At 40.8% G+C, this 16,472-nt stretch overlaps 1 protein-coding gene across 1 annotated transcript in view; it reads left to right on the forward strand.

Annotated features, from left to right (window-relative positions):
* The window catches only part of LOC145397033 (uncharacterized), a 306,677-nt gene that overhangs the window by 184,825 nt on the left and 105,380 nt on the right, over positions 1-16,472 (forward strand). Inside the window, exons 3-6 of the mRNA XM_080270250.1 lie at positions 5,464-5,588; positions 6,681-6,794; positions 8,330-8,553; positions 12,937-13,065. Of these exons, the coding sequence (XP_080126376.1) occupies positions 5,464-5,588; positions 6,681-6,794; positions 8,330-8,553; positions 12,937-13,065 (592 nt within the window). The remainder of the gene's footprint in view (positions 1-5,463; positions 5,589-6,680; positions 6,795-8,329; positions 8,554-12,936; positions 13,066-16,472) is intronic.

Below are 16,472 nucleotides of genomic sequence, written 5' to 3' on the forward strand. Positions count from 1 at the left end.
TCATCAACTCTCGTCTTCCGTAGTGAACCTCAGTCAGAGTTCATCCCAATCTTCAGTCGACAATTTTTAGCCGATAGAATTTCAAAGGAACTTCTTGAAAGTATTGGATAATGTGAGTATTGAAAATAAGTAAAATAATATAAAAGACCGCATCTTCACATATATTACATATTTATAAACGTATTCTTTTTCATTATTACATAATGACCCCGTAGCTAAAAATTGTCTACTGAATATTGGGGGGAAGAACCGTGGTGTGACCGGCCCTTACGGTGGAAAAATAGATACCGGTGGCTGTTCGTTCATTTCGCCAGTCCTGGGCCGGTCTCGATTAAAGCTATTGAAATACCATTCTTGATCCAAGACATGATTAGATAAGTTAGGTCATTAATCGTTACAGGATTACTCATTGGGCGGATATTAATTTAAACTAAGTAGGAGAGATAGGAACTGTAGACGTCGGAGGTTGAAACTCGTTCGCTGGGGCAGAATACTGCCTGAGTCAGCTAGTCATGAGTCCTATCGTTAACAATAGAAAACCTAGGCATCTCATTACTTAATCATTACGTGGATCACTGTGATTGCAATGCAAACACGGCAATTGTTATAAGAGTTGATATATATTAAATATGCGAAACAGTACTGTGGGTGACGTGGAAGTTAACGCTTCCGCCAGCCGATCCGTGTGACGTGGTTATGAGAGATGGGTTTCTCCTATTAAACACCAAGCCCTTATCTTATGACCTAGGTCTTAGTAGCAGCCAGTCAGCAACCAACATCACATATTCTAGCACCCCGGGCCTCAGTGACGGGCGCTAAAGCGCCTAGGTTCGTGGGATTAAAAAAATAAAAAGAAAATCAGTGTTCCAGCCTGTAATGATAATGTCATGTTAGTTATGTTGCATTTTCCGATCACATAAATAATATCACAGGTAACGGTGATAATAATGTCCCAGCAATTCATGAATCAATAGAAATTGTGCTTAAAATGACTGGAAGATTTTGCATACTGTGATGGAGAGGTGGTGTCTTCATCTTGCTATAATGTGAGATAATGTTGTTCGGTGAATAATCGATGAGCCTGTAAATGTGTGACCTCACACATAAGCGGCACCGCTCACAATCATTTTTCCTTGAGTAATTCAGTCATTCGTTAGATGAATGGACTATAAAGGTGTGCTGTTATAACCGTAGTCATACGAAATAATCATGATACGGTAAGTCATTATCATAGCTGATATAATAGCCACATTCGACAACAGTATGCATAAACTCTTTGCCTGTTGAGGTGACTATTTTAACCTCCTACCTCTTCGTGGTGCACCACAGAACACATAAAAACATCTACCTGAAGTACTACCAACGAGGAAATATGCAACCGTTAACAGTGTCTAAACATCATCCTAATGCTTAATGGTCAGTGTCATTCATGATGTGAATATGGCAGGTAATCTAACTTGCAACTGGACATAGATGTTAGATAAATGCATTGCTCTTCAACCCATACTGATACTGGTATCAAGTGATAACCCTATGAAATGGAATTACTGATATAAGGAGAGAGTGAGAGAGAGAGGCTTGAAGCGATTCCAGTATATAGAGCATTAACATGTTACGGTAAAAATGTAAAAACATAGAAAAGAAAATGTTTAGTGTTGTTAAGAATGCAAATATTTAGTAGAATGCTAATGGATCTCAAAAAATCGTTCGGCAATTATTATCACTAGCGGATTTGAATAACGTAACACCCCCCCCCCCCCGGCTGGCTCCTGCCCTACCCTTCACAATGCCAAGCTCCCCCCCTTAAGCAGCTCTCCCACCGGCTCGACCAGTTGCAGGAAACCGGTCACATGGAATTGTTGCGTGCCACAGGTTGCACAGACCAAGGCCAAATAAGCATAGTATAATATATATTATTGTATTACATATAACAGTATATGTTCATATGATAATATTATATATATTACCTTATTATTAAAGTAATATAGTCAAATTTATTTGGCCTTGGTCAGCGCGACCTGTGACACAATTTTCCGTGCGACCAGTTTCATGCAACTGGCTGAGCCGATGGGAGAGCCGCCTTACTCCTGAGACATTTTTCTCCCCACCCAACTCCGTACCCAGCCATCTATGGGATGAACTTTGACTCTGACTGAGGTTCACTACTGACGAAGAGAGTTGATGATTCGAACTTCCGTCCAGCATGTACGTACACACGAACAAACAGCTACACTGTTGCCAGCACCCGTTACCCACCTCCCGCGGCTAGGTGGCCCAGGTGGAAAGTTTGGCGACTGTACGCCTTGGCGATGACAGTGCTGCAACAACAGATCAAATACGAGGTCAACAATGTAAAACAGGTAGCCTATGCCGATGATCTCACGGGTGCTGGCAAGGTGGAGGATGTGAGGAAATGGTGGGACCTTGTAACGTCTCATGGCCCTGAAATAGGTTACTACCCTAATGCAAGTAAGTCCATCTTGATGGTGAAACCAGCTTACTATCAAGATGCACAAGAAGCATTTAGAGGCACAAACATGATAGTGACCAAGGAAGGTCAGAGGCATCTAGGGGCTGTGATTGGAACTAAGGAATTCAAAGACCAATATGTGAGTGACAAGGTAAAGACATGGGTAGAAGAAATTCATACACTATCTAGCCACGTAAAAACAGAACCCCATGCAGCATACAGTGCATTTACCTATGGTGTAAAGCACAAGTGGACCTTCGTGATGAGGACCATACCAGACATTGAGTTGCTGCTACAACCACTGGAGGATGCAATCAAGGATTCATTCCTCCCATCTCTAACCAATGGCCACATCCCCACACCAGAAGAAAGGGACCTTCTAGCACTACCACCCAGGATGAGAGGCCTTGGCATTATAAATCCAGTAGCCGTGGCAAGCTATGAACACAGAAATTCACTCAGGCTCACCGAATCCTTGTCACAGAAGATCTGTGCCCAGGTTGAGACGAGTGAAATCGACCACCAAAGGCAGAAAGACATAAAGACAGAGATAAGCAAGGAGCGTGAAGCAAGACAAAAAGACCAGCTGCAGCACATAATCGAACATCTAACACCAGACCAGTGCAGAAGAGTTGAAATTGCACAGGAGGTTGGGGCATCAAACTGGCTCACAACCCTGCCTCTCAAGGCAAAAGGCTTCCACATCAACAAACAAGAATTTATTGATGCCATAGCCTTGAGATATGGGTGGCCAATAGAGAACCTACCTCAACACTGTGCTTGTGGCACTGCCTTTGATGCAAACCATGCAATGATATGCAAGAAGGGAGGCTTTGTTTGCATCCGACACGATGAAGAACGCGACCTCACTGCCAAAATGCTGCAGGAAACATGCCATGATGTCACGATTGAGCCAACTCTGCTACCACTGGACGGCGAGCACTTCATCCACAGAACAGCAAACACATCAAATGATGCAAGAGTGGATGTCAGTGCTCGAGGTTTCTGGACACGTGGGCAGAGGGCGTTCTTCGACATCAGGATATTCGATCCCATGGCAGCATGTCTTCGTGAACTGTCTCTCGAAGCTGCACACAAGAGGAATGAGCAAGAAAAAATTAGAAATGATCAAGAAAGGATCCAACATGTGGACCACGGTCGATTCACTCCCCTTGTGTTCACGACATCAGGTGGGATGGGTCCAGAGGCAGTGAGATTCTATTCGAGACAGGCAGAGGTTCTTTCTGAGAAGAAACGTCAACCGCAGAGTTCTGTTATGGCCTGGATGAGATGTCGACCGTCATTCTCCCTCGTAAGGTCTGCTCTGCTATGTCTCAGGGGCACAAGATCATCAGCCCTCAGGCCTGTCTCTCTGGCGGGTATGGATTACGAAGCTACAGTGGTCGAGAGTCGCATAGACCAGCGACTCCAATAGTTTAATGTCTTTATTTACACTGTAATATCAATAAATAAAAAATAAAATAATAATAGTAATAGTAGATGGTTGGTAACCACAGCCGTTGGCGTGCTTGGGGCCAACGGATTGTAATATGAGGGTTAGTGTTAACCTTCACATTACAACTCCAAATGGAAAACTGTATTAACAAGGTTGGTTTTGATCTTCACAATATAATTCACCAATGGATGGAGGTAGTAGCAGTAGTAGTAGTAGTAGTAGTAGTAGTAGTAGTAGTAGTAGCAGTAGTAGTAGTAGTAGCAGTAGTAGAAGTAGTAGTAGCAGTAGTAGTAGTAATAGTAGTAGTAGTAGTAGTAGTAGTAGTAGTAGTAATAGCAGTAGTAGTAGTAGTAGTAGTAGTAGTAGTAGAGGCGGTGGCTCAGTCGGTAGAGAGGTGGCCTGCAGTCCTTGCGGACCCAGGTTCGAATCCCAGCTGGGGCAGGGAACGGTTTGGGGATTTGAATTTCATTAAATCGGGCTTTACTGATCTACCAGGGGACCCGCCGACATGTCGTAAAAATTACCCCCGCTAATACCGATACACCAGTCCTGTATGAGACAGCCCTAGCATGTGTTCAGTGTGGACGGTGGGTGTTGGCGCCGAAGTGGTGACATGTGGAGGTGTATGGTATGTGGGAGGACTGCTGGGCCTTGATAGCAGGCTGTGAAGCCTATGCCCAGAGTCGGACACATAAAAAAAAAAAAAAAAAAAAAAAAAAAGTAGTAGTAGTAGTAGTAGCTGCAGCACCAGGATCAACTGGATGTGAACCCAGTGGACTGAAGGCTGAAATCACCCTTCTCCTGCAGTCCACCGTCCTCCTTTTGGGGGAGAGGGAGGGAACTGAGGGACGTTTGTATGATCAGGCAGCGGAGCCACCCGGTCATATCCGTGCCACCACTTGAAGGCGTCGCTCTGCAGCACCATTAAAAGTGGATGAAGGTTACTACAGTTTCGATAACCAGCCATGCAAATACTTTACACTAAGGCAGACAGCTAGCCACAAGTACATTACTGAATTAGCCTAAAAGCTGAGAGTCACACATACAGTACTTACAACGCACTTCTTCTTAGAGCTTTCTTCTTTCTTATTGAGGGTATCAGATATCACCATGACACTTATGACACACAACACTGCCCACATATTCACTGCGTGTCACAAACAGTGATTATGAGGGAGGGGATGGTGTGGATGGGAAATTCACCTACACTTGAAGAAATACCAGCTAAGTTATTTGCTACAAATGGCCTTAGAGCAGTACAAAATACAAACCATAAAAATGCATAATAAGTGAAAAACAAATAAATCAGACTACGACCAGCAAATAGGTTAGTACGACATGAAAGTTTGGGAAAGCATCACATGAATCAGTCATACTTTTTCCTGTAGTTTGATTTCATTTCTTATTTATTTCTCATAACTGCGTCATTTGAGGATTCCCAGTGAACAATAATGTGGGAAGGCATCATCTGAGCTGACCTTAGAAAAATATGATATCTTTACATCATCATCTCTAATACTTCTTTGTGTCATTTCAGGATTGACAGTGGACAACACCCTGAACATCATCGCCCTGGAGTCTGTTCTGACAACACTAAGTGACGCGCGCAGCTCACTTATGTTTATCGTTGATGGTACCAACACTACCATCTCTTTTCTTAATGTGAGTCCTAGGTTATAATATTTTAGTATATCGTAGTAATCCACTCACATAAGCGTCTCTATTTTATTCGTTTAAGTCGTATTTTGTGGCTCCTGGCGGACAGCTATACTGCTTTTACACTAACCTGGCCTAAAATTGCCTTTTCTCCATCTCATGTGCTCAGCTATAACGATAAATTAACAATAAAATACGATGCTAATGAAAAAGAAATGCTATGGAAGGGATGTAGAAACGTAGTATTGTCTTCGTCCTTCACTGTTCTGCGTGAAACAAGATGTAAGAGAACGAAAATATAAGCCAAGTTAAGATTAAAAAAAAAAAAAGGTATAATCCATATGACCAAAATAGAACATTAATTTATTGTCTAAAGAGATGTAGCTCACTTCATCCACAGCTTCACATTGGACGTACTTGTGGAAGGCTTCTGGTTTGTAGTGAGAGAAGTTCATGTGGAATCTGTGTTACTGGAGAATCTCAGTGTATCTAGAAAACCTGGACAAAATGCGAATATGTAAGAACAAATGAAAAGTGCCCACTGTTTTTACTACCACTTTGGCATTTGGTGATTATTAGTAGTAAAAATATTAATGGTACTTCTTGGATATCTGTCTATCAATCTATCTATCTATCCTTGGAATCTGAGATGGCGGACGGCAGGAAAATGCCATTGTCAGCCGGCAGTCCACTAGGTCACGTTGAGATGAGCCTGGGACCACGGCGGCATGATTAACAACATTTAGATCCACTCGCACTACGTAAGTTTGTGCGCAAAAGATAAATAAATAATAATACATAAATATATCAGATGCTGGGATGTCATATTGCTGACATCTATCAGGTCTCTCTCTCTCTCTCTCTCTCTCTCTCTCTCTCTCTCTCTCTCTCTTCTTTATTATCGGCAACTTAAGACGATTTCAGTCAACTTACGAGACGCTTTTTGAAGTGGCGGGGTTAGAGATAAACCCGTCCAGTAAAACGAGTCTTAAAGATGGCTTCTCTATTTCGAGTAAAACTCCGTAGAAGCGACACGAATAAGATTATAAACACGCCGCTGGACTGAAAAAGTTGAAGGATACTATTTTCTCGTTGCAGGCATTTCTGGGCCGTCGTCCTCACATAGGGGTAACTGCGTTTGAGGTGTCAAATGGCCAGGACGCTAACACTACACAGGCACAACTCTCTCGGCTCGTCTCCCAAGCTCGCCAGGTAAGTTTCTCTCTTCAGGGGCACGCACAGGTAAGGCCCAGATAGGCATGACCCATCGCCTGCTTTGCCCTGCCTGTTACAAAATGCTCTCCATCCTCTCCACATAACCAAATTATGAGTATTTCTCTTCATGTTTTCCATCGCATCCACATTAGCACAACTCACCTTTATAATACACAGTACATCTACAAATGAGTCACTGGTAAAAGTTAATAAGCAAATATGCAGCAAGATATACTGTACGAACTAATAATTTAAACAGTTTATTATTATACAGTTCGGTGCTGTGATCCTCGCGTTCGAGTATTATTCAGTTCGATTTAATAAATATTATAATACTGGCAAACTGATCACCTGTGGGCATAGGTTCAGCGACACTTCCCTGACGACTGCAGTGATAGAAAGTGTAATATGAAATGGTTATTTGTGACTGAAATATGAAACACACAACGAAAGGGCGTGAGAGGGAAGGATGCTGTTGAACGTTAAGGGAATGAGGATGGTTTATAACGTTAAGGGAGGAATGAGGATGATTTTTAATACAAAGGGAGGAATGAAGATGATTTGTGTACATTAAGGGAGGAGTGAAATGCTTTTCAACATGAAGGGAGAATTGAGGATGATTTTTAACAATGTGGGAGGAGTAAGAAATATGGGAGGCAGGATAAAATGCTGGTAGATAATTGTAAACTTTTGCTCATGGATGTGTATAAATAGTACCGTACAGGGTGTTATGCTTTGGAGATCTTTGGTGACACTATACAGAGTACTAATTGTGTCAAGTCTATTGTATTGGAATATACCACATTGTGATCATACCACAGTAGATTCGAGATGTAAACAATAAGCAGCTGCCACACAAGACCCCCAGCGCACCAGTACAAAAATACACCGGTGCCACGTACGACCCCCAACACACCAATTGACATGACATGCAAACAAATACACTGATGCCACATACGACCTACAACACACAAGGAGAAATGACACCTAAACAAATATATTGGTGCCACGTACTACCCTTAAGACACCAGGAGACATGCCACATAAACAAATACACTGGTGCCACATGCGACCCTCAACACACCAGGACACATGACATGTAAACAAGTACATTGGTGCCACATACAACCCACAACACACCAGCCCCTGTAGAAATTATAAGTGTAGGCAATTGTACTGATTTCTTAAAGTACTTTCATCATAATACTCCTTTCTCAGCGCCCGAAAAGGACGCGTGTATGATGAGAGGAGCTACCTTCTCCTTTGTTGAGGATGCTTTGATTTTTATGTGAAGTTTTATCTGTTGCTGCTGTCTGCATACTTTTTATAGTGTGTCCTTGATATTTTTATATGGATATTAATGTTAGATGACTATCTGTACTTGTTTAATTTATTATATCGTTACATATAAATGTATAGATCTGAACATATTTTATCCATGTTTTGCCTTTACTAGTCTTGTTTGGTGACAACGGACTCTCTAGTTAAGCCGCCATGTTCTTTTTAATGATATCGGTCAATCAATCCACCAGCTGCGGCAGGTGTCGTGGTCTGAGATGGTGGTGGTCGTGAGTGATGACCCAGCCTTCCTCACCGCCTTTGCCGAGTGGTCCCTCAAGGGCCGCCTCCTGGTGTGGTCAACAAGACTCATCGCTGTCACCCGTATCCCTGTTACTCGTCATCGAATCATGCACAAGACATTTTCATCAATGAATGCCATAATCATGACCATTAATGACTCTTCAAAGTATTATAGGTATGACCACCTCTTGGTTTTACAATTATCAGCTTTGACTATACCTACTGTCAGGCAACCTGTCACTTAAGCCCCGCCCCTTCTTGAAGTCGTAGCACCACCCCTCCTCACCCATTCCTAGAGGAGCGTGCACGGGGGAGGGGAGGGGGTGTAGCGTACAAGTTGTCTGGTGGCGAGTATAATGGCGTCATAAATGGCTTTAAAAATTATAGGTAACAGGGCAAGGTCAAAGGTTCTATGCCACAGATATATGATTTGGATCAAACTTGGTGGGATGTTTAAGGGGCAGCCTGATAATGACGATATTGCATGTGGAGAACAAGAGGCTAAAGGCCTAGGCCATAAGCCAGTATCATTTATTCTCTTTTTTATTCAGTATGTATCAAGGATATTGGACAGGTTAACTTTGTCTTTGCCGCCTGGGGTGCTTTCACACCGATCATACACTGGGGTGTTTGGACATCCCAGTAGGAAATATGCATGTATTTTTACTATTTTTCAAAATATGTTCATATAGCTCTTTCAGCATATTCCTCAACTCACTAATAAACAGACTGTAATTATAGCTGATAATTGTTTTTTTTTTTTATTATGAACTGAAAAAATAAAATCTAGATTCTAATACTCATCTACCAGATAAATGGATTATGGGTGATAAGATTTTTTAATAGGCATCATTATAAACAAGCGACAAAAACAAGATACAAAACCTTCTTTTCACTTCAATTAAAGAGATATATCAATGTTGTGACAAAAATATTTCTCTCACTATAACAATATGTTGTTTATTCTTGCTAAAGCGCACCAACATAATATTAAAATATCTATGGCACATGAAAATTATCGCAGACTGTTCCAGTAACAATGGAATGACAAGAAAATTTTATGTAAAGTAATTTGAGAAAACCATGAAAGAGAAATGTGTTTTTCCCAAACATCCTCACCATTACAGCACACCCCAAGAGGACCAAAGCACGTCTGCTTCTCACAAGAGCAGGGTCAGGTATGCACGGCTTTTGGTGCTCTCTCCCCTCACCAACTCAGGAAAGTACAAGAAAGGACAGGAATGGTCAAGCTACCCATTCTGAACTATAACCTTTAAATTTAGGGGGGATGCACAGACACCCCTGGTGACTAACGCAGGGTTAAGAGAGAAGCAAGAATGAACTACTTCGATTTTGAAAGTAATTGGTCCGAAGGTGAAAGTCATGAGACAAGGTTAGATGTTTGGCTCTTAAGTCAATTGGTGGATGCGGGTGATGCACTCTGTGTGTGCTCCTTCTTGTGCTTATTTTGTTTTTTCTTCCTCCAAACAATTTTATTCTAACTTTAAGAAAAAATTTCAACTAGAGGGGTTAGAGATAGCCTTAGTTAATCCTTTCAGTGCAAAAAAGTCCCGTTTGAGGTTAATAAAATCATCTAATGTTAGCAGGAATATAACAGAAGATACTCCACCAAACTGAAAGGATTAAAGAATACGTTTTACTGCCTCAGTGGCGAAATATACAGCAACATATTTAACAGTTAATTAAAGGGAATATTTCTCAGTATTATCAAAACATAACTAGAGCGTTGACGAATTATATGGCGACGAAAGGCTAATTTCTACACGCTAAGGTAAATATTTATCAGTATTATTTGAATATAACTACTGTATTGACAAAATTTATGACAGCTAAATAAAAACAACATTTCTAACATGTAATTAATGAAGTATACTGTATATCATTATTCTTAAAACATAATACTGCACTGACGAAATTTAAGGTAGTTCAAAACAGGATATGAGTGAAGAGTGACAGCGGTGGAAATATGGTCCTGAGAGGTAAGTATGGAGTATCATGGAGAGACAGACAGGCAAATGAAGAAGTTAAAGAGTGGTGCGGTGTTGATATGGATGTGACTGAAAGTGTTAAGAGAATAATATGAGATGGTTTGGCCATGTGGAAAAAATGGAGAATGAGACTCCTACTGGAAGAGAGTATAGACAGAGAGTGGAAGAGGAGGAAGAAGAGGAGGAGACCAGTGTTAAAGTGAAGAATGGAATGTAGAGATATATGAAAGAGACGTATGTGAGTTGAAGGGAGGGCAGACAAATAGCTGAGGACAGGGCGAAGTGGATGAGATTTACTTGTGGCCACACCTTATGAGATTAAGGCGTTTGGCAATAGATAAATAAATAAATAAATTAATAAAGACAATATTTCAAACAGTTAATTAAAAGAAAAATTTTTCGCAGTGTTATTAAAACTACATTAAAAACAGCTGCAGGATCTTCATCTACCTGCCATACACTTCGCCTCAGCAAAAGCCCCTTCTTCTGGCAACATGGACGCCTGGAAGATCCCTCGTGTTTACTACACTCCTGCCGATTTTCCCTGATAAGTATACAAGGTAGGAGTATTATTATTATTATTAGTAGTAGTGGCAGTAGTAGTAGTAGTAGTAGTAGTAGTAGTAGAAGTAGTAGTAGTAGTAGTAGTAGTAGTAGTAGTAGTAGTAGTAGTAGAAGTAGTAGTAGTAGTAGTAGTAGTAGTAGTAGTAGTAGTTGTTGTTGTTGTTGTTGTTGTTGTTGTTGTATAGTATATGTAACCCAGGCTTCATCCAAATTACGAACCCAGTGGACTGCAGACTGAAGTTGCCCCCATCCTGCAGGACATCATCTTTCTTTCCGGACACAGGGAAGTGAGTGAGGGACGTTTATGTAACCAAACAGCTGCAACACCCAGTTATATCAGAACCACCAGGTGAAGACACCCCTCACTAGCACCAGTTACCAGGTGATTCAACATTATGGCTGTTATAGATGTAACTACTTCACCCGTAGGATCTGTGTGTGTGTGTGTGTGTGTGTGTGTGTGTGTGTGTGTGTGTGTGTGTGTGTGTGTGTTGTTACATAGCCTATGATTTCATCATCCTTTGTGTAATTTTAACGCACAGTATGCTGCATGTTTGATCACGAGCGTGTTCTGCCTCAGTTCCCCCCTTCTACCGTTATAGTAGAGTAAGTCGTCATTTCTGTTGTCAGTGCGGGATTTTCATCTCTTTGTCCCCATGGCTTCATTTGCGCGTCCTTCTTACAAGTTGTATCAAGCTCTGCCGGCCCCTATATAATGAGCTCAGTCTCTGCATCATTGCCACTTAGATCTGCTCCTCATTTTGTTCACATCTCTGTCCTCCCCTGTATAGTTATTATTATTGTGAGTGCTCAAGAAATCTCCAAACATCTAGCAGCTGTGTGTAATTTGAGTATAACTGTTGTATTTTTTCTTGTACTGTATAGCATAAGTTTAATTTGTAAGCCTAGTGAAGTTTTTGTAATTCATGTGGGGATCTTTATGTCCATCAGTTTTAATATTATTTTGTATCTGTAATAATTTATCTTGCATTCACTGAGTATTATCTGGTATCTCATTTTATCAGAGCTGACTTAGATAAATTTACTCATGCTAATTTTGTGTTAATAGAGGCTATTGCAGTTAACCATATATTCAACCTGTTTTTGCCATTACATTATCCTTATGAGTCCTGAATGTTTTGTTGTTAGTTTGAGCATTAAACTTTAACTTGTAATTTTACCTAACTCTTTTTTTTTTAACCTGGAACTTTACGGGACAGTAGTGATTTTTAGTATTCTCACTTAAAGTGTATATTATCTTTCTCTGTTCCGTAACAGTGTGTGTGTGTTTTATTCATCCAACTGGTGGAGTTTAAGGGAGTGATCGGGTGTGAGCCTGTGGTTGACCATAGAGAGGGAGGAACCAGGGGATTTAGTATCCTGGGCATTGCCATATCCCATTGGTTGGGTAGGAGAATAGGAAAAGCTCAGGGACTTCGGCTCCTCCTGTGGTTAGAACCTTAATGAGAGACGACTGTGTAGGAAACACACTGCACTGGATAGGTGGATTAGAGAGTTGGTGGCAGTCCTGGAGGAAAAAGCATATTAAATTTCAATCTTCAAATGCGGTGCTGCCATAGTTCGTGTATTAAAGAGGGCGAACCCCTCCATGATGGGGTAATGGTTCCTCTGGAAGGGATGGCTTTCCAGGCGTTATTTTAATCCCTATGGGGGTCAGTTCTCTTTGAGGGGTTTGACCCTTAAAGAGTGTAGCTTGAGATGAGCTAATGATGCTAGTAACGAGGAGGATGTGTGAAGATTAGGAAGAGTCTGAGAATGCTGAGGCAGGAATGCACTGTAGACTGTTGAAAAACATTACTCCATTTTGAAAAGTCTGCACAAAACTGGATGCAGTCTTCTAGAGTAATGAAAAATTCTGAATATGTCATTTGGTGGAAATTGTTAAGAGCAAAAATTTTCTAAGAAAATCGCTTGTAATGAGGATTTACCCTGCTAGACTTAATCCTTTGGAGTCATTTTTTCAGGTTCCTGCAGCGGCCCACCCTGGCCGTGGCAACTGAGGCCTTCCATGCCAGTGAGGTCCAGGGGACCGATCGAAGCGGCCGCAGAAAAGACCACACAGCAGAGTACTTGGCTCAAGGCATGAATTTCTCGTAGGTGCAGTTTGTTCACTTTACTCACAGACTTTGGTACCCAAGTACAGTCAAAGAAACAACTATCTTCCCTGTTCTGTCTGCAGAAAATTTACAAGTGGCGGAATACAATGGAAACCCTAGCTCTACTAGTGCATGTTTCAGACAGATCAATTTTCCACTATGTAATCATTAGATCTGGGGTAATTACTCGTGTCTCTGTCCGTAACTAATTCTTTCACCAATTTGAGTCTTCCATTCCCCAGAACATCATGTCACCTCTCACAACAACCATCATTTTACACTTCCTACATTTTTTTTTTTCAAGACACTTTATCAGTCTGCTTCCTGTTATCCCTGTCTCTGTCACTCGAGTCTTTAATCACTAATAACCCCATCCATATGAACAAAGCATCGCACAGCCAATGGGATATCACACTAATTTATCGTACTCCAACGCTGTCACCTTTACCTGCTTACTTTCATACTAGCATTCAGCTCTTAACCCCTTTGCGCCCGATGTCCCCAGTTGGGACGGAACTGGGCATATTCAAAATTTGACAAAGATGGGAACCCAGGGGCAGGGACCTATGAGCTTCACGACTATTAGCTGACAGGCTGAGGACGGTACGCCTAGCACTCTTCCAGCAAAATCCCTCGTGCAGGAACCCTGGAAGCTAAAGGTTTAACAACATTCAGCAGCCATTCCTTTTCAGGAAAAGTTGCAAGAAGAGAAATGACATCTTTGATAGCCGCACCTACCCCTGGAATACTGTATGGGGAAAACAATATTTCTTTACAGGAGAGGTGGAAGGGCAAACCCCGGACTCTCACCCTCAACAAACACTGATCTGGGTGAAGGTCTATACTGTGCCAAATTTCGTGTACCTACATTAAAAATATGGCGTCGTCACCCCTAGGGACACCTCCCCCCATGGGGAGGGGATCTGGGTTTGCGCCCTACCTTCACCGTGGCAGAGATGAGTGTCTACCATTATGCAAAATTTTGTGTTCTTAGGTTCAAAACCATAACCGTGCATAGAGGCTTTGGCCAGGAGCTCTGGAGGTACTCCCTCTTTGTGGGGCGGCACTGGGGGGTCCCACCATGCCTATGACCTGACATTAGTAGAACGCTATCATTGTGGGAAATTTCCTGTTTCCAAAAAAAAAAAAAAAAATAGCTTGGCAAATGGTTCTGAGGCATTCAAAGTGTGCGTAACACCATATTATTCTCACATAGTCTCGTATCTCTCTCTCTCTCTCTCTCTCTCTCTCTCTCTCTCTCACACACACACACACACACACACACTCACACACACACACACACACAAATGCAAACAAACTCATGGAAAAACAGGAATTTAAAATAGTATGGATAAAACGATGCCTAACTCAAAAGAAATTGGGAATACTAAAAGGGAAGTGAGAAAAGGCAAAAACAAAGAACGAGGGAAGATCAGAAGAAGAGATGAGTACTTTTTTTTTACAAAGTAATTGGATTGGAGGTAAGAAAGTGGTACATAACCAACAGGGAACAGAAAGGAGGAAGGTACTAGACTCAAGTCATGGCAAGTATGTAAACAAGATGGTTATGTTGATGTACTCAAATTCAGATGAAATGGTGTCTAAATTATTAGAGATAGAAGACTATATCAAAGAAAAGGAACCACACATTATCTGCACTAAAGATATCAAATGATACCCTAAAATTAGAGGAATACAATATATGGAGAAGAGACATAAATTTAAGAGGGGTTTAGGAACTATAATCTTAACAAAGAAAAATCTGCAAGTCAAGGAAAAGAAAACTAGATATACCCTCTCAAGGAAAAGAAAACTAGATATACCCTCACAAGTAGAACTGATTGCATTGGAAATTAACACATATGAAGGGAACTTAATTGTGGCAAATTTATACATGCCACTTAAAACAAACATCTGGGAAAGAGGCGAGTATGAAGACCTGACAGAGAGTACAATTCAGAGTTTAAGAACATTATTACATAGAATGGATGAGAAATCTGAAAGAATTTTATTAACTGGAGACTTCAAATCAAATATAAATTGGAATACTCTAGATGTAAAAAGCCATGAAAGCAGATGGGATCAAAAGCTCTTAGATCTTGTGCAGTTCTTCCTAACACAGCATGTAAAGGAAAACACCAGAAAAAGAGGACTTGATGATCCATCCGTACTAGATCTAATATCTACCAGGCAAGACAATGAAACTGACGGTATAATACATCACCCCCCATTCGGCAAAAGCGACCATGTAGTATTAAATTGTGCCTTCTGGATTGTATATGACGTTACCAGCAATGAGAGTTACAAAAAGAATCTAAATTACAAAAAGAGCAAGTATCATGACCTGAAGAAGTATTTCTGAGAAATAGATTGGAAAAGGAAATTAAGGGAACAAGATTTAAATATTATGTATAGAAAATTTTTTGATCTTTATGAAACAGGAGTCCAAAATTACATCCCGCAGCACAAAGCAACAGAAATGAAAATTAAGAAATGGTTTAATACAGAGTGTAAAATAGCAAAACAAAAATGAGACTTGCTGTGGAATAGATACAGAAGACACAATAGTGAGAGGGCACATAACAGCTATAAACAGGCAAAAAATGATTATTCAAAGATAAGGAGGGAGGCTCAGAGAGAGTTTGAGGAAGACATTGTAAATAAAAGTAGTGATCAACCTAAGTTTTTTTACAGCTACATCCGAAGTAAAACCAAAGTCAAAGATACAATACAGTCCATTACGGTTGAGGAGATCATCTATACACAAGAGAAAGATATTTGTGAAGCACCAAATAAAAACTTTCAATCAGTTTTTACAAAAGAAAGAAATTTTGAGAGAGATGATGTGGAATATGCAATCCCACACGTATTACCAGATGTACGAATATCAAAAAAAGTACAGGAAGAGTTGCATATATTGGACAAAGGAAAAGCAAATGGTCCTGACGGAATTTCAGGTTGGGTGCTACATGAATGTGCAGAAGAGCTATGCAGACCATTGTATTTCATATATAACGAATCCTTAGGTCAAGGTAAAGTACCTGACATCTGGAAGGAAGCAAACATTGTTCCCCTATTTAAGAAACGGAATAGACAGGATCTAATCAACTACCGACCAGTATCACTGACCAGTGTTGTAAGATACTAGAAAAGCTGGTAAGGGAAGTTTGGGTAACAGAGAGGCAGTTTGGTTTTAGGAAGGAAAATCATGTGTTACTAATCCGTTAAGCTACTATAATAGAGTTACAGAAACATTACAGAAAAGAGAAGGATAGGTGGACAGTATCTATTTAGATTTTAAGAAAGGATTTGGCAGAGTACCGCACCAAAGACTTTTATGGAAACTGTACCATCAAAGAGGTATCCAAGGCAATCTCTACTGTTGGATGCAGGATTTTCTTAGA

This window comes from Coenobita brevimanus, chromosome 40, assembly GCF_032717465.1.
Source record: "Coenobita brevimanus isolate Jiangsu-jjx chromosome 40, ASM3271746v2, whole genome shotgun sequence".
NCBI lineage: Eukaryota > Metazoa > Arthropoda > Malacostraca > Decapoda > Coenobitidae > Coenobita > Coenobita brevimanus.